The 22592-nt window shown below is 52.3% G+C and overlaps 2 protein-coding genes across 8 annotated transcripts; both read left to right on the top strand.

The window, feature by feature from the left end:
* The first annotated feature begins 90 nt into the window (after positions 1-90).
* EEF1D (eukaryotic translation elongation factor 1 delta) lies at positions 91-13235 on the top strand. 4 transcript variants are annotated; one of them, XM_069854760.1, is made up of 9 exons: positions 91-1334; positions 2909-3032; positions 4742-4813; positions 7678-7746; positions 9311-9407; positions 9640-9743; positions 11110-11358; positions 12293-12487; positions 13139-13235. In XM_069854760.1, the coding sequence occupies exons 1-9, from the start codon at positions 106-108 to the stop codon at positions 13175-13177; spliced, it is 2178 nt and encodes a 725-aa protein (XP_069710861.1). In that variant the 5' UTR covers positions 91-105; the 3' UTR covers positions 13178-13235. The 4 variants fall into 4 exon arrangements, with proteins under 4 accessions (XP_069710861.1, XP_069710863.1, XP_069710862.1 ...); XM_069854762.1 differs by lacking the exon at positions 4742-4813; XM_069854761.1 differs by lacking the exon at positions 7678-7746.
* Positions 13236-15848: 2613 nt separating this feature from the next.
* NAPRT (nicotinate phosphoribosyltransferase) lies at positions 15849-22293 on the top strand. 4 transcript variants are annotated; one of them, XM_069854768.1, is made up of 13 exons: positions 15850-16070; positions 17197-17324; positions 17419-17501; positions 18084-18214; positions 18294-18409; positions 18514-18707; positions 19508-19648; positions 19799-19883; positions 20158-20238; positions 20563-20665; positions 20777-20934; positions 21165-21272; positions 21423-22291. In XM_069854768.1, exons 1-13 carry the CDS (start codon positions 15884-15886, stop codon positions 21477-21479), a joined length of 1572 nt encoding a protein of 523 aa, XP_069710869.1. In that variant the 5' UTR covers positions 15850-15883; the 3' UTR covers positions 21480-22291. The 4 variants fall into 4 exon arrangements, 3 of the variants coding, with proteins under 3 accessions (XP_069710870.1, XP_069710869.1, XP_069710871.1); XM_069854770.1 differs by having other exon boundaries at positions 16002-16070; positions 17153-17324; positions 21423-22292; XR_011337217.1 differs by lacking the exon at positions 20777-20934 and having other exon boundaries at positions 15849-16070; positions 21423-21462.
* Positions 22294-22592: the final 299 nt, after the last annotated feature.

Below are 22592 nucleotides of genomic sequence, written 5' to 3'. Positions count from 1 at the left end.
TATTGCTTAAGAAATGACTGAAATCTGATGCATGCCCTTGCTTGATTTAGTTTTGCTGCCACTACATTATTGTGCTTATCTTTTAATGCTGCCGCTCTTTGGAGGATGAGGACAAGGAAGCCACCCTGCCCAGCAGAAAAAGTCTGGGTAGACAAGCACAAATACGATGAAGCAGAGAGACTGCATTATGAAAGAGAAGCGATGCTTGCTGCCGCGGCCCCTGATGAGTGCCAGGAGGTGGAGGCTGTTAATGGAGTCTGCAACGATGACTCCATTGAAAGTGAACTTAAGGGAGACCTGAAGAAAGCCAAGAATGGGAAGAAACAAAGGAAACGGAAGCGATCTCCAAAGCCTAAAAGCGTGGCCTCAAAGTTAGACTCTGTTCTGACCGGTTTGTCAGCTGACCATGTGTGGTTTGACAAACCGTTCTACGATCACGCTGAGAATGCCTACAGGAAAAAATTAGCAGATTGTGAGAACCAGGAAGCATCTGAGGTGGCATCAACTGCTGAGCCGTCACCATTAGTGGCTGTGGCCAAAGCTGTCCAAGATGTTCCTAAGCCACGGGTGGTTTCAGCAGCCCTGTCTTGCTCCCATGGGAACCTGTCTGCGTGTCACCATGTCATTCAGGGTGTCTGGGTCAACAAGCTTGACTTTGATAGAGCAGAGGAGGCGTTTATCGAAAAATCAATGGCCTTACTTCCACCAAATGTCCTGACCATCCCGGCTGTGTGGTCAAACACTGGCAGTATTGGGCCAGGAACGCCAGATGAGGGCTATGTCACAGCCCTGCCTACTCCTGCTACACCAAGCTTGGCCCCAGACATCGTTGCTAATTCCACTTCCTTCGTTACCAGTTTGCCTGGCTCCATACAGCAGACGGTGAATGGGAAGCCGCAGATTTCGAGTTTGCAGGCTCTCATGTCGGAGGTGTGGTTGGAGAAACCTCTCTATGATGATGCCGAGAAGAGCTTCTATGAGAAGATGTTTGATGATCATCCACCTGGCAATGCCAAACAGCAGCAACGTGGCTGCCCTGAAGCGGTCAAGAACGACATTGAGAAGCAAGCAGGCATCAAACATGAGATCACCACCAACTCTCTGCTCCCTGATGATGCTGAGCAACCTCCACCTACTAGCTTTTTCCTACATGAGGACAGTGAAACCGTGTGGCTTAATAAGCCGACATACGACAGAGCTGAGTCACGATACTTTGCAGCTGAGGCTCTAAAAGTATCGAGAGCGGGAGAGAGTGCGGGGATGCAGGAATCCTCTGTAGTAAAACCTTCCCAGCCGGCTGCTTCTGCTCCAGCCATTCCTGCACCAGAGACAAAGTAGGAGTGGTTTATTCTGGGGTAACACATGGGTCGGGATTGAGCGGAGTTTGCATGTGTAGAAGACAGGCGTCCTTTGTGTGTGCAGAAACAGGAGGCTGTGGGCAGAGTAACTGGGGAAAACTCCTGTGAGGAGCCCCCTTCTCCTGATGAAAGGCCGAAGGTGACATTTTTGTCGTGCTAGAGGTTAAGCAGGGCTCGTAAGTGAGCCGAGCTTTCACTTTTCATGGAGGTGAGACGTTAGAGGGAGTAACCATGTGTTTTGGGTGCACTGCGACTGCAGAGGGTGCAGTGCTTTGTCTTTGAGAAACGAAGGGGTGTTTATTTATTGTGTGTTTGTATTAAAACAGAAGGTCCTTCAGAGAAGAACCTCACTTTACCCTGGAGGCTGCCAGTGGGCTCTACAAGACTTGACTACGTTTGAACATCACATCCAGCCTGAAGAAGGCTTGGGGATGGCAGGGAAATGTAATTTAGGGCATCGATCTGGCGCGAGCCTGTTTCGTTTGCCCCATTGAGGGAGGAGGTTGCCTTTGGAGTTCATTAGACCATTGATCTGTTGATTTTGGGGCTGTCTGGATTACAGCCTCTTCGACGCACATGGCTGGGCAGGAAGAGTGCATTCTCAAATTGTAGATGACCTTCAGGGATGTAATTTGCAGTTATAAATCAGTTTACAGACTTCAGAAGGTTTTTCTTTAAGTCCTGGATGAGGTGCAGTGCAACCATCAGTCCTTGTTTCTGGGAATCCTTGAGTTCCTTAAGGTTTATTGGGAAGCTTTTAGACCTTTTGAAGGGTTGAGTGCTGGAAATGGCTTCCATGGAGAGGACCTGTGTGGTGGCCTCTGGTCTATTCCTCGTGGGCAGATGAGAAGGGTGCTTGTTTTTCTAAACTCATCCATTGGCTTCCATGGGAATGTTTGACCAGAGAGCTGTGGTGTTGGACCTGACAAGGGATGGATTTGCAGTTAATTGCTCTCTTTGTGGGAGAACCTGGTAACCGTGTGGTTATGCTGTGATGCTCTGTCACCACCTCTCCAATCTGATGTTGGCTCTCGCTGTCCTCTGTCTTGAAATCTTCTTATAGTGTTGCAAGGGCCACATCATTTGGCTTCAAGTTAAGAATGAACCTTGGTGTCCAAGGGAGACTGAAATGTGTTCAGACTGGTGAGCTGGTGTGTCAGGAGTAGCTTGGAACTGTGTATTCTAGTTTCACCATGGCCAGGCATCTTAAAAATTGTTCTCTTTTTTATTCTCCTACACAACCAGTTTCTCGTGATGTTAGAAAATCCCGTTCTGAAAGCTTTTTGGGGGGGAAAGAAGGTACAGATCAGCTGATTTATGCCGGTCCCCCGTCACTAAATGCAGGTCAGGCTGGACAGACGGGTGGGTGATTCGACTGTCCTGCTTTCTTAATAGGATCCGGTTTACTTAAAGCTTTCCACCGGCAGGGAAACGGCCAAGGAGAGAGCTGCGAGCGCAGCTCTGTGGGGTAGAAAGCCCTCTCTGCCGCGCTCATTCTGAGCTATTAAATACTTCTAGGAACTCACTTCGGGTGTTTTTTTCTCCTGCAGAACAATGGCAGTTGACTACTTCATGCACGAGAAGATCTGGTTTGATAAATACAAGTACGATGATGCCGAGAGAAGATACTACGAGCAGATGAATGGGCCGGTCGGCAGCCCTTCACGCCAGCAGGTAATGCTTGTTCCCAGCTGGGATTTAGCAGAACGCTGGAGCTTTACAAGCAGGAGAACAGACACAATCCACTTGGATGTGCATTTCTGTGTTATTTCCACTCTGGGCACTGCTTTTTCCTCTTTTCTGGAGCACTCTAAGCCTATTCCCAGTTATGGCCCCTTTTGAAAGACTGTTTGTGGGTTGTGAATGTTTTTTCCAATGCAACCAGTGTCCTGGAAGATGAGATACACTTTTAAGAGCAGGTGAACCAGTTACAGCTTGCAGCAGTTCCTCTTAATCTCTCCACGCTGCTCCAACAGGGCACGGACACTGTGATCTCATGGAAACACAGTCTGAGCCAGGCAAAGAATTGTCCTGTTCCCATTCAGCCAGGAAAAACGCTGTTTGGGAGCAGGTCACCTTCCTTTGGTGAGGGATGCACTGAGTATTTGTGACACATTTGATGTCTGGAGAGGCATTATGGCTCTAAAGAGACTGGCAATGATGTTCCTCTGTACGCCCTGGAATATTCAGCGTACTCCTGCAGGAAACTGCAGTCGTGGTGAGATGGAGGGGAAGCGTAGGCTGCTGCAGTGTACCTGGAGTCCTTCAAGTTTAAATATTAGCTTGAAATCATTCCTATTTCAAGGTACAGAGCTACCATAACCTCTTCCTGCTGTGTAAAGAGCTGTTAACTGCTTATGCATTTGGGTGGTTACATAGAAAGCTGCTTAGACTTTTAAACGCCTGCCTTACAAGGGGTTAAGGGGAAGCATTTTGCTTAAGTCTAGGCATGCTCTGGCTGCTACTCTGCCCGTAGTGGTGGCGCAGCACGTAGGACACTTGCCTAAAAGTCAGGAGCTATAGGTAAGCGCTTGAAGTAGATGTTAAAGAGCAAAGCTCTGCTGTGATCTTAGGAGAACAGACTATTTCATGCCTTCTCTTGAAGGACTTCTGCCTTTGAGAGGTGGTGTGAAGGCTTTGGGGGAGAATCTGCAGCAGTTTATCGGGCACTTCTCTTCTGAGGATAAAAGAATCCATGCTCCTTAAAACCTTCCTGCAACCTGGAAGCCATATCCAATCTGAGGCATCCAGACTATTGCTCTTCTGTGGTCTGTTTGACACAAGGTTTTGGGCTTGTGGCCAGTTTCGTGTCCCAAATCTTGCTTGCGGGGTTGCAGCCTGGGAAGGGCAAGGAGTGAATGGATCATAGAAACTGAATTTGTACCCTGGAAAGGTTATTTTTCCAGGTCCAGGCAGCAGGATGAGGGCAAAAACTTGTGCTGCTGTAGCCTGGGTCACAGCTCTCTGGGTAGAAACCTTCGATTAGGGCTCACGCTTCTTGCCTGAACGTGATGACAGGGAACGCTGCAAAAAAGAGCTCCCTAATGATGGATCTGTCGGGATTGCGACAGTAAATCCAGCCCTCTGCCTGCCTGGCAGCTGTCCAGACCATTCCAGGTCATAACACAGTATTTAAAAAGCTCTTCTGGCCACGTGGCCTGAGGTGACCAGGGATTTGCAGCTGGTGCTGCTTGATTTAGAACGAGTCCTCCTCATGGCTAAATTTGCAATCCCTTGCTGAATCATGGCAAGGAACCCTCACCCTGTTCTTGCCACCCCTTCCCTTTTTTTTTTTTTTTTTTTGAACCAGTTTCCCATGTTTTCTTTTTTTTTTTTTTTTTTATTTAAAACCCAAATCTTGGTTCTTTCTGCGCTGTTTGCAGGAGAACGGAGCCAGCACGATCCTACGCGACATTGCCAGAGCCAGGGAGAATATCCAGAAATCGCTGGCCGGAGTGAGTACCCGAGCTCTCTCACCAGCTGGCTGCCCGCAACCATTTTTAGCTGGGGTGCATCTCACACAATTCCGCTCTCACCACTTTGTAGATTTGTGTGGCTTCGTATTTTTAAGTTAGAGGAGAAGGCTTAAGGTGTGCCGTGCCTTATACCACCACCATAGCTCCATCCCATCAAGAGTGTTGAGTGCATGTTGCTTACCTGCTTGCTAGCCTGCAGTGCTTTATAAAAACTAACTGGATTTGGCTTAAAATTCTCCAACTGTGCTTTTCTTTGCTTTTTCTCCTGATGAAACGATCACATAAGTCTTATTTAATGCATCCTGAGTCATTGTTAAAATAACCTTGCTGGGTAGCAGAGCGCTGAGCTGCCAGCAGGAGTGTGTTTGTCCCTCCTGAGGTACGCTGAGATGCCACCTTCTCTTTTCTCTTCCACTTTGAGTTTAGGGTATGTGCAAAAAAAAAATGTTGTTTTCCATCAGCTGTATTGAGGGAATTCAGCTTGGCTGCTGGCTCAGAGGCTGGAAAATCATAGAATGGTTTAGGTTGGAAGGGACCTTAAAGCTCATCCAGCTCTAACCCCTTCCCACGGGCAAGGACACCTCGCACTGGATCAGGTTGCTCCAAGCCCCATCCAACCTGGCCTTCAACACCTCCAGGGATGGGTCAGCCATAACTTCCCTGGACAATTTGGGCCAGTTCCTCACCACCCTCATGGTGAAGAATTTCTTCCTAATGTCTCATCTAAGTCTTCCCCCTTCCAATTTAAAGCCATTTCCCCTTATCCTGTCATTCCGTGCCCTTGGAAAAAGTCCCTCCCCAGCTTTCCTGGAGACCCTTCAGGTATTGGAAGGCCACTCTAAGGTCTCCTCAGGCTTCTCCAGGCTGAACAACCCCAACACTCTCAGCCTGTCCTCATAGCACAGGAGCTCCAGCCCTCAGACCATCTTCATGACTTCCTCTGTACCCATTCTAGCAGTTCCATATCCTCGTCCTGTTGCGGATATCCTATAGTTCAAAGTCTGGACTATCCCATAGTTGAGTAACATCCTTTCTGAAAATGTTTTTGTCCTGATATGTACAAGCAGCACTGTTAAAACTCTTCATTTTTCAAGAGGAAGTGGAGATCTTTAATTAGTAAGTGGACTAGGTGAAGAAAATTCACAGAATACAGCCCACGTGTTTTGATTTCTTCCCTCCATGCCTGCACAAATCTTCCATCCGAGGGCATCCAACTTTTCTCTGAGTTGATTGGCCTCATAGCTCCCTCACAGGGTATTTACCACCCTCAATTTCTCTCTAGATCAGTACAATAACAGGGAATTGAGCATTTCCCAAAGGAATATTTCTTATTCCTCCTTAAGGATAAAGGAACCATACATTTGGGGTGAATATGAAGGAGTTGGGCTGGTTGCTTTCTCCACAGTGGTCTCATCACTCCAAAAGCAACCTCTGCAACCGCTCTTGTGAGTGATCCAGCCTACTCAGTGTTGCACTGGAAATTTGGAAGTGGAAGAGCAGGGTTAAACGATGGTGGGAAAGGATGAAATTGGCTTTGCAGAGATTCAAGTGGCCCTGAATGCAGGGAATCGATGGAAAGTTGGGACATCTTGGTGATATTGAAACCAAACCAAAACATTTCAAGGAAGAAAATGCTTGGATTCTGTTTTCCGATGCCAGTTTCCTATTTCAACCAGAAGTTTAGGGAGGATTTTCCTGAGCTTGTTCAAGTTCAATAACGTGTCCAGAGAAGGGCAACAAAACTGGTGGAGGGGCTAGAGAACAAGGTTTATGAGAGGTGGCTGAGGGAGCTGGGATTGTTTAGGCTGAAGGAGAGGAAGCTGAGGAGAGACCTCATCACTGTCTATGTCTGCCTGAAAGGAGGTTGTGGTGAGGTGGGTCCTCATCTCTTCTCCCAAGTGACAGGCCATAGGATGAGAGGAAATGGACTCAAGTTGTGCTGGGGCAGGTTCAGATTGGACATTAGGAAGCATTTCTTCACTGAAAGGGTTCTTGGGCAGTGGCAGAGGCTGCCTAGGGAGGTGGAGGAGTCCTCATCCCTGGAGGTGTTCAAGGCTGAGTTGGATGAGGCTTTGAGCAACCTGATCCAGAGGGAGGTGTTGGAGATCCCCCCCTGGCAGGGGATTGGAACTAAATGGTCTTAGAGGTCCCTTCCAACTCAAACCATTCTACATTTCAAATGGCCATTTATCTGTGGCGCTTACTGCTTCGTTGAATCCAGAAGCTGCTTTTGGGGAAGAAACCTCAGCTGTGTGTCTTCTTTGCAGGTGACAGAGCTCCTGTGTTTGTCCAGGAGTCAAAAGTGCTTTTCCAGGGAATGAGGGCAGATGTGACCATTGCCAGAATTCACTTTCACTGAGTTCACTTAGACCTTGGCCCTGATGGCATAGGTAGAGCAGGAAGAGGTTGGGCAACGAGTCCACCTGAGTTGTCCTTGGTGTACAAGGTGTGATGAGCCCACCATAGCTAATGGTCTCTGTTCTTCGGTGGCATATGGAAGGTCCGATCAAGTTCTTGCTGCAGAAAGGTGTTGTGTTGCTTTGCTCCTCTCCAGAAGAGATGAACTTGTGATTATTTGGGACTTACCAAGAGCCTTGCATGTCTTTTGGCATCTGTTGGTATTGCATCGTGTGTCCTTGTGTTCCGCAAGGTGGCAAAGTTCACAGAGAGATGTTTCTATGAAGGCTTTGGTGTGTGGTTGGTGTGAGTCTGCATCTCGTTGCTTGAAGATTTATCCTGCATGTGGATCTGTTTCTTGCGCCTGAACTCTTCCAGCATGTGTGAAATCCTTTCCTATCTTCTCTGTTGAACCAAGCATCCCCCGAACCTCTTGCCCTTTGCAGCAGAAGACAGGTCCTCGTAGTAAGGAAGCTCCTTCTGCCCGTCAGAAGAAGCAGTCGGGCCGCTCAACTGTAAGTTACCTGCGCACGGATAGAGCTGGTGGTGTGATGTGAGAGGATAGTGTAGGGCAAGGACAGTCCTGCCTTGGAGCGTGAACCAAATTCTTCTTCCATAGGACGAGAAACACTTGTCTTTCAGCATGAGGTCATAGCTCATCCTATAAATAGGGTATTCTAGCATTTGGATCTCATAACTTGGTGTTTGGAGACTGTGGATTTGCACTTGTGTTCCAGAGCCCACAGAGGCTGCATTGGAGATGGTTTTCCTGGTGCTTTTGGTGTCTGACCATTTCTGCTATTTGGGTGGGTGGAGAGAAGTTGCTGACCTTCCTCCTCCCGTGTGTCTACCAGGGCCAGGTATCTCCCAAATGTGCTTTCTGTGCACCATGTGTTCCTCATCTCCACCCCTTTGGTTTCTCTCTCTCCATCTTAAGTGACTGCAGAGGTCTCAGAAGCTCAGTTGCAACTGAGAACCTCACTGTGATTCCATGGAAGGTGCCCTTGAAAGAGAAGAAATCATCTTCTCTGCTGTTGTACTCGGTTATAAATGATACTGAAAGCATGAAGACCTTTCATTTTCTTCCACTTTGACAAATTTATAGATGAAGACCTCCTTAAAAACGATGAAAGTTCGATTTTTGCTGTCAAAGCGGATCCTTTAGAATCCGGTTGGGTTTAATAGCTCCCTCAGGATGTGTTGACGTAGGATTGTGTTGTTTAGAGTAAAGGTTGGACTAGAAAAGTTGGGAGCGCATGATCTTAAGGGCTGGAGGACCTCTTGTATGAGGACAGGCTGAGAGAGTTGGGGTTGTTGAGCCTGGGGAAGAGGAGGCTCTGAGGAGACCTTAGAGCAGCTTCCAGTACTGGAAGGGGCTCCAGGAAAGATGAGGAGGGGCACTTGTTCAAGGAGTGAAGGGACAGGACAAGGAGGAATGGTTTTAAGCCAAAAGAGGGGAGATTGAGATGAGATTTTAGGAAGAACTTCCCTGTGAGGGTGGTGAAGCCCTGGCCCAGGTTACTCAGAGAAGTGGGTGCCCCATCCCTGGAGGTGTTCAAGGCCAGGTTGGACGGGGCCTTGAGCAACCTGATCCAGTGGGATGTGTCCCTGCCTGTGGCAGTGAGGTTGGAACTGGATGGACTTTGAGGTCCCTCCCAACTCAACCCATTCCATGATTCTAGAAGCCAGATCTCTTTCCAGCTCCCACAGTGATGTCAGGTGGGTCATTCTGTGCTCTGTGCCTCACTTGTAGAGGAGACCAGCTGCCTCTCTGGGAGGGACTTCCAGAATGATACTTCCATGATACTTCCAGAAACTTGTGTGTGCGTAGTGGCCATCTGTGATGTGGGACCATGAGGAATTTTATCCTTTCCTCATTGGTGCCAGCTGAAACTTCTTGAGATACGTTCCATGCTTCATTCTATAGAGCCAGTAGATTCCTACCCCTTTAGAGAACATGTCGTTGTTCTTAGATAGCTCCCATATTTCCTTCTTCCCTGAAGTCACAACTCTGCTTTGCTTCACTGGGCTCGGGAATAGGCTAACAACACTGTTTGATCTCATTTTTCCTTGTTGCAGAGCGCAAGCACATCATCTCCTGGGCCTTCTGCTGACCAAAATGATCTCGTTTCCAGAATTTCTCACCTGGAGGTAGAAAATCAAAACCTTCGCAGTGGTAAGTAGGAGAATCTTTTGGCCTGAAAGCAAAACTGGATAGGGTCCTGCTCCTATGGAGTGTATCCCTTCCAGAGCTTGTGTGTCATCAGATGAGGTGGCAGAGTCTCCATCAGAGCTTTGCAGGCTTATATCTGATGGGGTTATTAAAGCCAACATTCAGCAGAAGCAAAGTTGTCCTGCAGAGCCTACAAAATAAGGTTCAATTCCCTTCCCCACCCTTCTTCTTGCAGTTGTGGCAGACCTTCAGAAGGCCATCTACAAGTTGGAAAGCCGCCTGAACGCTCTGGAAAAGTCATCTACCTCCCACCAGCCCGCACCAGTTCCTCCAACCCAGGTGAGCCTTGGGAAAGTAGCTTGAATGCTTTCCTGTCACAAAGTGCCAGGACACATTCAAGGTCTCCGGGCTGTCTGAAGATGAAGAGGTGCTCATAATTAGGATGAATTGGTTGTAGGTTTTCCAACAGCTTTGGCAGCTGCCTCAAATCCCCGAGATAAAAAGGATATGGAATGGTTGGAACAGTTCCAGAGGAAGCTACAAAGATGATCTGAGGGCTGGAGGACCTACCGTATGAGCACACACTGAGAGTGTTGGGGTTGTTCAGCCTGGAGAAGGCTCTAAGTAGACCTTAGAGCAGTTTCCAAATCTGAAGGGGCTCTAGGAAAGCTGGGGAGGGACTTTTTCCAAGGCCATGGAGTGATGGGACAAGGGGGAATGGCTTTAAATTGGAAGGGGGAAAGATTTAGATGAGACATTAGGAAGAAATTCTTCACGATGAGGGTGATGAGGTCCTGGCACAGGTTGCCCAGGGACATTGTGGCTGCCCCATCCCTGGAGGTGTTGAAGGCCAGGCTGGATGGGGCTTTGAGCACCTGGGGACCTTGGGGTGCAGGTTGACAGCAGCTGAACGTGAGCCAGCAGTGGCCCGGGTGAGGAAGAAGGCCAACAGCATCCTGGTTTGGATCAGCCATGGTGTGGCCAGCAGGAGCAGAGAAGCGATTGTTCCCCTGTAAACAGCGTTGTTGAGGTCACACAGCCAATCCTGGGTTCAGTTTTGAGTTCCTCACTAGAAGAAGGACATTGAGGGGCTGGAGTGCATCCAAGAAGGGGAAGGGAGCTGGGGAAAGGGTGTGGAGCACAGGGGTTATGGGGAGTGGCTGAGGGACCTGGGGCTGCTCAGCCTGGAGAGCAGGAAGGGAGACCTTATCACTGTCTGCTGCTCCTAGAAAGCAGGTTGTAGCGAGGTGGGCGTTGGTCTCTTCTTCCAAGTAACAAGTGGTAGTACAAGAGGAAATAGCACCAAGTTGTACCAGGGCAGGTTTAGGTTGGACGTTGGGAAACATTTCTTCAATGAAAGAGCAGGGAGGCACTGGAAGAGGCTTCCCAGGGCAGTGGTGTAATCTCCATCCCTGGACGGGTTCAAAAGATGTGTAGACGTGGCACTTTTGAACATGGTTTAGTGGGCACAGTGGTGTTGGGCTGATGGTTGGACTGGATGAGCTTAGCTGTCTTTTCCAACCTTTATGATTCTAAATGTCCTATTTTGATGGCCAGTTCTTCAGTCAAATTGCATGGTGTGGGCCATGTTCCCTGTTGTGAGCATTGTTCCTCAGCTTTTCCCAGTTCTCCTCAATCAACCTTCAGGTTAATCTTCTCCCCTTTTTCCTTAATGTCTGTGTGAACGCACATCACCTCAATAAAGAAAGTGGAACCATTCAGTGTTCCCTCCAAGAAAGTGGAGCTTCCTTCTGCTTCACCAGCGAAGAAAGTTGAGCCAGCTGCTGCAGAGGAAGATGATGACGATGACATTGACCTCTTTGGTAGTGATGATGAAGAGGAAGACCAAGAAGCTGCCAAAGTCCGGGAGGAGAGGCTGCGTCAGTATGCGGAGAAGAAGGCCAAGAAACCAGGTCTTATTGCCAAGTCCTCTATCCTGTTGGATGTGAAACCAGTGAGTAACCAAAGTGGTGGGAGCTTGGAGCTGTGTCTTGTTCTGGTGGGGGATGTAAATCAGCTCACTTGGCACATCCGAGCAGGCTGGTGATGATAGGATCTCCAGATGTCCAAATCAAGGGGTCAGAGCGAGGTGGGATCTGCAGCCTTTGCGCTGCTGCCCTGCTTCTTGCACCGTGGCAAGTGCAGTGTTCCTCTGAGGTTTTCCTCACCAGGACCAACGCTTTTGTCCTAGGAATGACATGGAGCTCTTGGAACAGGTCCAGAGGAGGCCATGGAGATGATCTGAGGGTTGGAGCACCTCTGCTATGAGGACAGGCTGAGAGAGTTGAGGTTGTTCAGCCTGGAGAAGAGAAGAACTGAGGAGAACTTAGAGCAGCATCTAGTACCTGAAGGGGCTCCAGGAAAGCTGGGGAGGATCTTTTTCCATGGGCATGGAGTGATGGGTACAAGGGGGAATGGCTTTAAATTGGAAAAGGGAAGATTTAGGTTGGACATTAGGAAGAAATTCATCATGAGGGTGGTGAGGAACTGGCCCAAATTGTCCAGGGAAGTCATGGCTGTCCCATCCCTGCAGGCATTGAAGGCCAGGTTGGATGGGGCTTTGAGCAACACGGTCCAATGGGAGGTATCTCTGCCCATGGCAGGGGGGTTGGAACTGGATGATCTTTGAGGTCCTTTCCAACCCAAACCATTCCATGATCTTCAGTGCCTGTAGGTAGAATCAAAACAATGTCCCATTCAGCATTGCTGCAAAGTCCCAGTTGGCTTGGTTGAGCCCATCGGCTACTTCTGGCAGCCAAGAAAGGGCAACTTGCTTTAGCTGAAAGGTTCTGAGAGGAGCAGCTTTGAATTTGAGGTCACTGGACACCTCTTGGGCCTAACAGTGGTCTCTGGGAAGACAGTAACACTCGTACCTTGTGCTTTTGCAGTGGGATGATGAGACTGATATGGCGAAGATGGAGGAGTGTGTCCGGTCCATCCACATGGACGGGCTGGTTTGGGGAGCCTCCAAACTGGTCCCGGTAGGCTATGGCATCAAGAAGCTCCAAATCCAGTGTGTGGTGGAGGATGACAAAGTTGGGACAGACATCTTGGAGGAGGAGATCACCAAGTTTGAAGACTACGTAAGTCCTTCAGCAAGCTGTGCTGGGTGGTGCCTGACCTGCTGGGTCACTTTATGGTCAGGTTTTAATGGAAGGTGTCCCTGCCCATGGAGGGAGTTGGAACTGGATGATCTTCCCCCAGGGAAGCTGTAGCTGCCCCGTCCCTGAAGGTGTTCAAGGGCAGGGGAAACATCTCCATACTCTTCCTTCCTCCTTCCCTTGAGCTGGGTGGAGGAGGCATCTGCATCTCCATCCTTCCTCCTTCCCTGGAGCTTGGTGGAGAAGATATCTCCATCCCCATCCTTTCTCCTTCCCTGGTTGCCCAGCCAAGTGGTTTGTAAGGCTTAGCGCTGCTCCTGTCTCACTGTTGGGAGATCAGCAGTTCCAATAACTGGAGTTACTGTCCTTTTTGCCTGCTTTTTTGCTTCTATTTAGAGTAAATCAGGAACTTTGATCTTCATGTTGGTAGAAACTCAGAATATGAGTTCTTCATAGGCTGGAATGTCTAAAGACTGGCACAGGGCAGTGTCTGATTGAGATGTTGCTTAAATAACAGTTCTTAAAGGTCCTCTTGGCGTTCTGAGCGACCTGGATCATGTTTGATCTGTGAAGATAATTGTGTCAGAAACCACCTTGGTGACCACTGGTTCATCTGCTTTTGTTCCCTCACAGGTGCAAAGTGTTGACATTGCTGCTTTCAACAAGATTTAGAAGTCAAACTGTATCCCTTCGGAAACTGTAACTAATAAAGAGCAAGAGTGGGAGTGCAGATGGGATCATGGTCTTCTCTGCAAGACTTGGGGATGTCCCATCATTGAAGGAAAGGCCTTGAGCTAGGGGTGACCTCTGTTTCCAGGCTGGAATGATGGTGTGAGTGGCAACTGTCCCAGTGTCCAGGGCGTTTGCACTCACTCAGGGTGTTTGTGATCACCTTTCCCAAGATGGAATTCCAAAAGAAACCAAACCAGGATGAACCACCATGGGATGCTACCTATGGGACGATGTTCAGCAGGGCCAAGTGTTGGGTCCTGCATTCAAGGCACAACAACCCCATGCAGCTCCAGGCTTGGGGAAGAGTGTCTGGAGAGCTGCCTGGTGGAAAAGGAACTGGGAGTGTTGGTTGACAGAGGCTGAACGTGAGCCAGCAGTGGCCCAGGTGGCCAAGAGGGCCACTGGCATCTTGGCTTGCATTGGCCACGGTGTGGCCAGCAAGAGCAGGGCAGGGATTGTGCCCCTGGCCCTCGGCACTGGTAAGGCTGCACCTCAAATTCTGGGTTTGGTTTTGGGTCCCTCACTCCAAGGAGAACATTGAGGTCCTGGAGTGCGTCTGGAGAAGAGGAACAGAGCTGGGGAAGGATCTGGAGAAGAGGGGTTGGGGGGAGCACCTGAAGGACTTGGGGTTATTTAGCCTGGAGAAGAGGAGGCTGAAGGGCGACCTTATCACTGCCTGAAAGGAGGTTGTGGTGAGGTGGGTGCTTGTTGCTTCTCCAAAGGAACAAGTGATGGAACAAGAGCAAATGACCTTAAGTTGCATGAGGGCAGGTTCAGGTTGGACATCAGGAAACATTTTTTCACCGAAAGGGTTCTCAGTCCCTGGAAGAGGCTGCTTAGCGAGGTGGTGGAGTCCTCATCCCTGATGGTTATAAAAGCCAGGGAGATGAGGTGCTCAGGGCTATGGTTTGGTAGTGGACAGGAGTGGTTGGACTTGATCTCAAAGGTCTTTTCTAACCAAGTGACTTACGAATTGCTGGGTTGAGCTGAAGTTCCTCCCTCATTCCTGCCTGTTGCTCGTGGTGGCCACATCAGCTGATCATTTGGCCCATCAAGAGCCAGGAACATGCTGGGCGTGGCCCGGGGGAAGGGAAGGTGACATTTCCAGTGGCAGCACACGCTGCCCATCACAGAGTCCCAGGCCTAGGCACACGTCCTGTGGTGGCACCACCAAGCAGATGGACGTGCTATGGGGTTGTCCTCTCGGCACGGAGTGGAGCCGCAGTGGGGCACGACAGCTGGGTGACGATGACTTCAGTGTTGGCTTCCCTGGCTGAGCTCAGTGCCGTGTGTCCCCCATGTGCCACCATCCCTGGTGTCCTCTGTCACCTGTATGCCGCCATCCCTGTGTACCCTGTGCAATGTCATCCTGACTGCCCAGTGTCCTGTGTCTCCCATGTCCTGCCACCCCGGTGCTCTGTGTGCCACCATCCCTGTGCCCTATGTCCCTCTGTGCTGCCATCCCTGGTGCCACCATCCCCGTGTCTCTTGGCTATTCCCCCTACCCAGTGTCCCGTGTGTCCTCCCTGCTATGGTCCTGGCAGCTGGGTGCCTGGTGTCCCAGGTGCCACCAACCAAGTCCCTGGTGTCCTGGGTGCTGGCATAGGTGGGTCCATGGGTGCCACCATCCCTATGTGCTGCCATCCCCACCACCACGTCCCCTGTGTCACCTTAGTGCTGCCTTCCATGGTGCCGTATGTGCCATGGGTCCCCTGTGTGCCACCATCCTAGTCTTTTATGTCCCCTCTATCCCACCATCCTTGGGGTTCTGTCCCCCCTAAGTGCCCTGTGTGCTCTGTGTCCCCTCTGTGCTGCCACCCTTGTGTCCCAGCATCCCTGGTTCGCTTGCCACCTGTTTCCCCATGTCTCACTATCCGTGGTTCCCTGTGTCCCCCATGTGCCCCCATCTTTATGTCCCGCCATCCCTGGTTCCTGATGTTCCCCATGTCCCACCATCTTTGTGTTCTGCCATCTCTGATTCCCATTGTCCCAGTGTCCCCATGTCCCACCATCCCTGATTCCCAGTGTCCCTATGTCCCACCATCCTTGTGTCCTGCCATCCCTGATTCCCAGTGTCCCTATGTCCCACCATCCTTGTGTCCTACCATCTCTGGTTCCCGGTGTTCCCCATGTCCCACCATCCCCAGTTCCTGGTGTTCCCCATGTCCCACCATCCTTGTGTCTCACCATCTCTGGTTCCTGGTGTCCCCATGTCCTACCATCTCTTGATTCCTAGTGTTCCCATGTCCCACCATCCCCAGTTCCTGGTGTTCCCCATGTCCCACCATCCTTGTGTCCTGCCATCTCTGGTTCCTGGTGTCCCCCATGTCCCACCATCCCCAGTTCCTGGTGTTCCCTATGACCCACCATTTCCAGTTCCTGGTGTTCCCCATGTCCCGCCATCCTTGTGTCTCACTATCTCTGGTTCCTGGTGTCCCCGTGTCCCACCGTCCCAGTTCCTGGTGTTCCCTATGACCCACCATTTCCAGTTCCTGGTGTTCCCTGTATCCCACCATCCCCACGTCCCACCATCCCCAATTCCTGGTGTTCCCCATGTCCCACCATCCCTGATTCCCAGTGTCCCCACGTCCCACCATCCCTGTCTCCCGTCCCTCCTCCCTCTCCCAGCCTGCCCCGCGCTGGCCCATGGCGCCTCTGGCCGACCTCTACCAGTTGACCATGGCCTACGGGCAGTGGCGCGCTGGCCGCCACCGCCTCCCCGCTGCCGCCGAGCTCTTCTTCCGCCGTGCGCCCTTCCAGGGGGGCTTCGCCTTGGTGGCTGGGGTGGCCGAGGGGCTGCGCAGCCTCCGTGCCTTCCGCTTCTCCGCCACCGGTGCGTGGGGATGGGGGGACACCAGGGGGGACAGGGACGGGCTCTCAGTGGGAGCTTGGGGACAGGGACGTCCCTCACAAGGGGTCAGAGGGCAGCCCTTACCGGGGACAGGGATGGCCCTGAAGTGGGGGGCTGGAGGACAAGGACATACCTAGAGAGGACAGGGTGATCCCACAGGGGGACAGAGATGGCCCTAAGGGGGGGCTGGGGGACAAGGACACACCTAGAGGGGACAGGGTGATCCCACAGGGGGACAGAGATGGCCGTAAGGGGGGGCTGGGGGACAAGGACACACCTAGATGGGACAGGGTGATCCCACAGGGGGACAGAGATGGCCCTAAGGGGGGGCTGGGGGACAAGGACATACCTAGAGAGGACAGGGTGATCCCATAGGGGGACAGAGATGGCCCTTAGGGGGTCTGGGGGACAAGGACACACCTAGACGGGACAGGGTGATCCCACAGGGGGACAGGGACATCTCTCAAGGGGACAGGGATAGCCCTAGGGGATGGGGGCATCCCTCAACGGGGCCGTGGGGACAGGGACATCACTTGGGGGGACGGGGTTGGCTCTCAGAGGGACAAGTACATCACTAATGGGAGCTTGGGGACAAAGACATCCCTCAGGGTCACAGGGCCATCCCTAAGGGGGATCTGGAGGACACAGGCAGCTCTGAGAGGGACAGGGACATCTGTCAAGGGGAGCCTGGGGGACAAGAACAGTCCTCAGGGTGACAGGGACAGCCTAAGTGGGGGCTGGGGTACAGGGAGAGCACTAATAGGGACAGGGACATTGCTCAAAGGGACAGGGACAGCTCTAGGGGATGGGGACATCCCTCAGGGGGATCTAGGGGACAGGGACAGCCCTCAGGGAGGCCTGAGGGACACAAGGGTGACTCCAGGGGGCTCTGGTGGGTTGCTGGGGGCTGGGCCATCCCTTAGGAGAAGAGTGGGACACCTTAAGGGGACAGGGACATCTCTCAGAAGGACCTGGAGGTACATGGAAGGCTAAAAAGGAACAGATGGACATGGTGGGACAGGGACATCCCTCAGAGGTTCTTGGAGGGCCATGGTGGGGTTCAGTGTCCTGGGGTCTCACTTGCCCTCGCTGAGCTCCTTCCCCACAGATGTCGCCTACCTTCGCTCTGTCCTGCCCACCACCACAGAAGATGCCTTCTTTGATTACCTGGCCACCTTGGACACCTCGGAGGTGACAGTGTCTGCCATGCCAGAGGGCTCTGTCGTCTTCCCACGGGTGGGACACGCTTGGTACCTTCCTCTCCTGAGGGACTGTTGGTGCCCATGTCCCCAGAGAGGAGGGGGATGTCACTTTCTGGTTGTCCCAACAGGTCCCGTTCCTGCAGGTCAAGGGGCCGCTACTGGTGGTGCAGCTGCTGGAGACCACGTTGCTGTGCCTGGTCAGCTACGCCAGGTAAGGTCTCATCCTGCTCTGGTCCTGCAGGTGCTGGGGACCATGTCTGTCCCCACTGCGGTCCCTACCACATCCCTATGCATTGGAGTGAAGATGGAGTCTCCTCACTCTTGGCCATATAGTAGCACAAAGCCTGGCTTGGTATGACCCATCCCTTTGTCCTCTGGCCTGGTGGCTACTAATGCTGCTTGTTTCCATCTCCTTGCTGGCTTGGACAAAAATATGATGGAGATCAGTCTCCTCGCCCTTGGCCATGTGGTGGCCCATGATCAGCATGGCTTGGTGTGACCCATCCATTTGTTCTCCACGTGCTGGAGACCACGTCTGCCTCCACTGTGGTTCCTGCCACATCCCTGTATGTTGGAGCAGAGATGGAGTTTCTTCACCCTTGGCCGTGTGGTGGCACCATGCCTGGCTTGGTGTGATCCATCCCTTCATCCTCCAGTCTCTGGAAACAATGTCTGTCTCCACTGTGGTTCCTACCACATCCCTATGCATTGGAGCAGAGATGGAATCTCCCCAATCTTGGCTGTGAGGTGGCACCAAACCTGGCTTGGTGTGACCCATCCCTTCCTCCTCCAGCCTGGTGGCCACTAATGCTGCTCGTTTCCGCCTCCTCGCCGGCCCAGACATGAAGCTGATGGAGATTGGGCTCCGTCGCGCTCAGGGACCAGATGGTGCCCTCTCAGCATCCAAGTACTCCTACATTGGGGGTGAGTGCTGCCCTGTGGTGTCCCATGGCTCTTTGGCTGTGCTGTCACCTGTGTCCTCTGCCCTTGTCCTGCCTTGTAGGCTTTGACTTCACCAGCAACATCCTGGCTGGGAAGCTCTTCGGCATTCCGGTGTGTGGCACCATCGCCCATTCCTTCATCATGTCCTTCACCTCGCTGGAGGAGGTGGAACCCCGGGTGAGCATCACCATGGGGAGAGAATGGGATGCTTTTCCCATGGGCATGTTCTTGGTGCCATGCAGGAGACCACAGGATGAGCAATGTCCCCATTCCCCGTGCAGGAGCTGTCACCACTGGCAGGAGGACAGCCGGTGGATCTCCCAGCTCTGGCCGAGTCATGGTTGGGACGGGTGTGTGAGCTGCTCCAGACACCCCCCGAGAAGGCCAAGCGGGGCGAGCTGGCTGCCTTCGTGTCCTATGCCATCGCCTTCCCAAAGGACTTCCAGGGGCTGCTGGACACGTACTGCGTTAAGAGGTGAGGATGCTGGGACCCCCAAGGTGGCTTTGGAATGGATGTGTCCCTCTTTGCCTGCTGGCCTCCAGTCATGGGTTTATTAAGGTTGGAAAAATCTCTAAGCTCATCCAGTCCAACCATCAGCCCAACACTGCTGGGGTGACCAAACCATGTCCCTAAGTGCCACGTCTCCACCTTTTTTTGAACACTTCTAGGGATGGGGACTCCACTATCTCTCTTCCACTGCTTGACAACCCTTTCAGTGAAGTGATGTTTCCTGATGTCCCATCTGAACCTCCCCTTGGTGCAACTTGAGGCCATTCCCTCTCGTCCCATTGCTAGTTTCTTGGGAGAAGAGACCAGCACCCACCTCACCACAACCTCCTTCCAGGCAGTCGTAGACAGTGATAAGGTCTCCCCTCAGCCTCCTCTTCTCCAGGCTGCTCCTCAGCTGCTCCTCATAATCTTTGTTCTCCAGGCCTTTCCCAGCTCCATTCCCTTCTCTAGCCACACTCCAGCCCCTCAATGTTCTTCTTAGAGGGGCCCAAAACCAAACCCAGGATTCAAGGTGTGTCCTCACCAGCACCGAGTCCAGAGACACAATCACTTCCTTGGTCCTGCAGGCCACACCATGGCTGATCCAAGCCAGGATGCTGTTGGCTTCTTGGCCACCTGGGCCACTGCTGGTTCATGTTCAGCTGCTGTTGACCATCTCCTCCAGGAAGCTGGGACGTTTCTACCTGGCAGCGCTCCTGCTGGTTCTGCCCTGGGTTCCTGTCTCACCAGGCAAGGGATGTTAACCCTCATCTCACCCACCCCAGGAGTGGTTTGCCAAACTTCTGCGCTGTGGCGTTGGCCCTTCACCAACTGGGCTACAAGGCCATCGGGGTGCGCCTGGACAGCGGGGACCTGGCCCAGCAGTCCAAGGAGGTCCGCAAAGTTTTCCGAGCCTGCGGAGCCCAGTGAGTTCTCCACCAAAGTTGATTGCTCCCCATCTCCAGCTTCCACACTAGAGCGGGAGACCTCCTTGTGCAAGGAGGTACCTTGAGTGGAGCCACGGGTGCCCTCAAGTCCTTATCCCTTCCCTTGCTCACTCTTCTGTTCTCCTCCAGCTTCCAGGTGCCGTGGTTCGAGACCATCCCGATCGCTGTCAGCAACGACATCAGCGAGCAGAGTCTAGAGGAGTTCAGCCGGGAGGTGAGGTGGTTGCCATCAGGGCTGGGATGTCACCTTGACTTTTGCTGGTGCTGCTGAGGTGTGGGGTGGGTGGGGTGGACAGGAGACATAAGGGTCTTTCACCCTTGTTGAGAAGAGAAGGGTTTCTAGGCTGGGAAAAATGGTTTCTGGGTGGGACAGATGGACATCAGGCACCTTTGGGCAGAGTGTCATTTGACTCGCTTCTTGGCTCCAGTGTTGGGTGTCAAAACCAGGACTGGGCTGTTGATGGCCGCTGTCTTCTCTGCTGCACCAGGGGAGTGACATTGATGTGATCGGTGTTGGGACAAACCTGGTGACGTGTCCCCTGCAGCCATCTCTGGGATGTGTTTACAAGGTAGGGGTGGTGGCTCTCTCCTTATTTGGTTTCTGGGATGGGAGCTCCTCAGCTTCTCCCAGGCTTTGTGTGGATGGGGCCAAGTTCTAAGGGGAATCCAGCCCTAAGAGATGCCAACATCAAATCATGGAATGGTTTGGGTTGCAAGGGTCTTCATGGGTCATCCAGCCCAGCCTACCTGCAATGACCAGGGGCTTCTCCCACTGGATCAGGTTGCTCAAAGCCCCATCCAACCTGGCCTTCAACACCTCCAGGGATGGGGCAGCCACCACTTCTCTGGGCAACCTCTTGCAGTGCCATCTCCATAACCACCTTCTCCTACAGCTGGTGGAGGTCAATAGCTCCCCATGCCTGAAGCTCACAGAAGATGAGGAGAAGATGACCATCCCAGGGACTAAGACAATCTATCGGCTCTATGATGCTGATGGTGAGTATGGACACCCTTGCCACGGTGTTGCCTGGTTGGCCTCCATACCCCATTCCTGCTCCATAACCCTGTCCCATGCAGCTGCTGGTCCCTAACCTGGCATCCCTGCAGGTCACCCCTTCATGGACCTCATGGCCTTGGAGGAGGAGCCCTCACCCAGTGTAGGGCAGGAGCTGGTGGTCCATGTCCTGGGGCAGCTTGGTGAGGCCAGCACGGTCATTCCTATCACCGTAGAGCGTCTCCATCAAACGTACTTCAGAAATGGCCAGGTTGGAGCACCTCTGCCTTCTGGTGCTAGGATGTCCTCTTCCACGTTGAGTGAAGGACCAAGCCAGGGTGGTGCTGGTGTCTTGTCAGGATCAAAGGGTTAAACCTGGGTTTCCTTGCATCCACAATGTCCCCTGCTCCAGTGGTGACACTGAAGTCCGGTGTGGAGCTGGCTCATTGGGGATTGGGGCATCATTCCACACGAACATGGTCCTGTATCTTCATCCTGCAGGTGTGTGAGCCACTGCCAAGCCTGTTGGAGGTGAGGAACCATGCGCAAGTGTCCCTCAGCCAGCTCCACCCAGCTCATCACCAGCTCTATAAGCCACAGCCCTACCCGGTACGTCCACCACTTCCCAGACGTGGTTGGCACAAAGACAGGAATCCTGGTGGCCTGGACAAAGCCCACCATGGAGCTGCAGTGGTGGGTGGATGATGGACATGAGCTTACAGCCCCCATGCTCACTATCTCTTCTCATTCCCATTCCAGGTGGCTGTGACAGAGAAGCTGCACCGCCTGCTTGCTGAGCTGCAGGAGGCCACCTAGTGAGGTCTTCTCCTCCAGGCTTTTTTGAAGACCGGGAGATTAATTGGGCATTAATGATGTTAATGAGGTTGCTGCTGCGTGTAGTGCTGAGCTGAGGAGCCTGCGGGAACTAGAAGGGCTCACTGGGGTCCTAGGAGTGAAGACAGGCATGGAGGGAGGGGGTGGACAGAGCTGGGAGGACCCTGGGTGCTGGAAGGGATGGTCAGGGACATGGTTTAGAGGTTGATAGGAATGGTTGGACTCGATGATCCTGGAGGTCTTCTCCAACGTAGTGATTCTGTGATTCTCTCCTTCCATGCTATCCTTGGTGGCCCTGCCCAGCACTGCCCCTTCTACTGTGGCACCACTGTCCACCTTGGTGGCCTTGCCAGCCTTGTGCCTTCTGCTGTGTTAGCGCTGTCCCTTGGTGGCCCTACCAGCTTTGCGCCTTCTGTGGTGACAGCCCGTGCTGAAGCTCCTCAGTGGCACCAGAGACCAAGTCTGGAGCACACAAGGTCCTGCCATGAGAAGGGCCAACCTGTGGCCCACCCCATGTTCTGTGGGACATCCACAGCAGATGCACTTTGTCCTTCTTATCCTCAGCTTTGGCTCTGTGGCTGTGCTTCATCTCTTTCCACTTTGTCTGCATTCCCTGGGGCACGGAGGCAGGTCCAGGTTGATACTTGCTCCAGGGTGACACCAGCTCTGAGTTGACACCAGCGCTCTTCAACCCGATTGAGGAACCACTAATCCTCACAATTAACCTAAGTAACAACCAAAATAAAGGTCTTCACCTGCTCCAGCCACACCACGTGGCTACTCTGGTCCTTCAAAACACTTATTGCCTTCAGCTTAAACATTTAATTCTACGTCCTTCACTTTGCTTTGTGGTTCATGACTGAAAAAAGCTGGAATGAAGAACCAAATGCTGACCCAGGAGAGCACCTGGGGTGGCCTCAGAAGGTCCCTCACAGACCCCTTTTGTGGCATCCTATGACCCAAATTACAGTGAAGCCCCTTTTCAAGCACCACTGAGGGAAGGTCTTCTGCCCAGGCAGTGACAGTCTGAAAGGTTTGTCAAAACAGGGTTAAGAGAAGTTGTAGCATGGAATGGGAAAAGACCTGCACAGACTG

Source organism: Phaenicophaeus curvirostris, chromosome 3, assembly GCF_032191515.1.
Source record: "Phaenicophaeus curvirostris isolate KB17595 chromosome 3, BPBGC_Pcur_1.0, whole genome shotgun sequence".
Classification (NCBI taxonomy): Eukaryota; Metazoa; Chordata; class Aves; order Cuculiformes; family Cuculidae; genus Phaenicophaeus; species Phaenicophaeus curvirostris.
Note: the sequence above shows the minus strand (reverse complement) of the source record. Positions and strands in the feature narration are given on the sequence as shown.

Bases quoted from the DNA above. Each gene is read 5' to 3' on its own strand.
- EEF1D (XM_069854760.1), top strand. From the start codon at position 106: ATGAGGACAAGGAAGCCACCCTGCCCAGCAGAAAAAGTCTGGGTAGAC. The intron at 7,747-9,310 runs GTAAGTTACCTG...TCCTTGTTGCAG, and splicing joins AGCAGTCGGGCCGCTCAACT to AGCGCAAGCACATCATCTCC. The intron at 9,408-9,639 runs GTAAGTAGGAGA...TTCTTCTTGCAG, and splicing joins AAATCAAAACCTTCGCAGTG to TTGTGGCAGACCTTCAGAAG.
- NAPRT (XM_069854768.1), top strand. From the start codon at position 15,884: ATGGCGCCTCTGGCCGACCTCTACCAGTTGACCATGGCCTACGGGCAG. The intron at 17,325-17,418 runs GTGGGACACGCT...TTGTCCCAACAG, and splicing joins GCTCTGTCGTCTTCCCACGG to GTCCCGTTCCTGCAGGTCAA. The intron at 18,410-18,513 runs GTGAGCATCACC...TTCCCCGTGCAG, and splicing joins TGGAGGAGGTGGAACCCCGG to GAGCTGTCACCACTGGCAGG.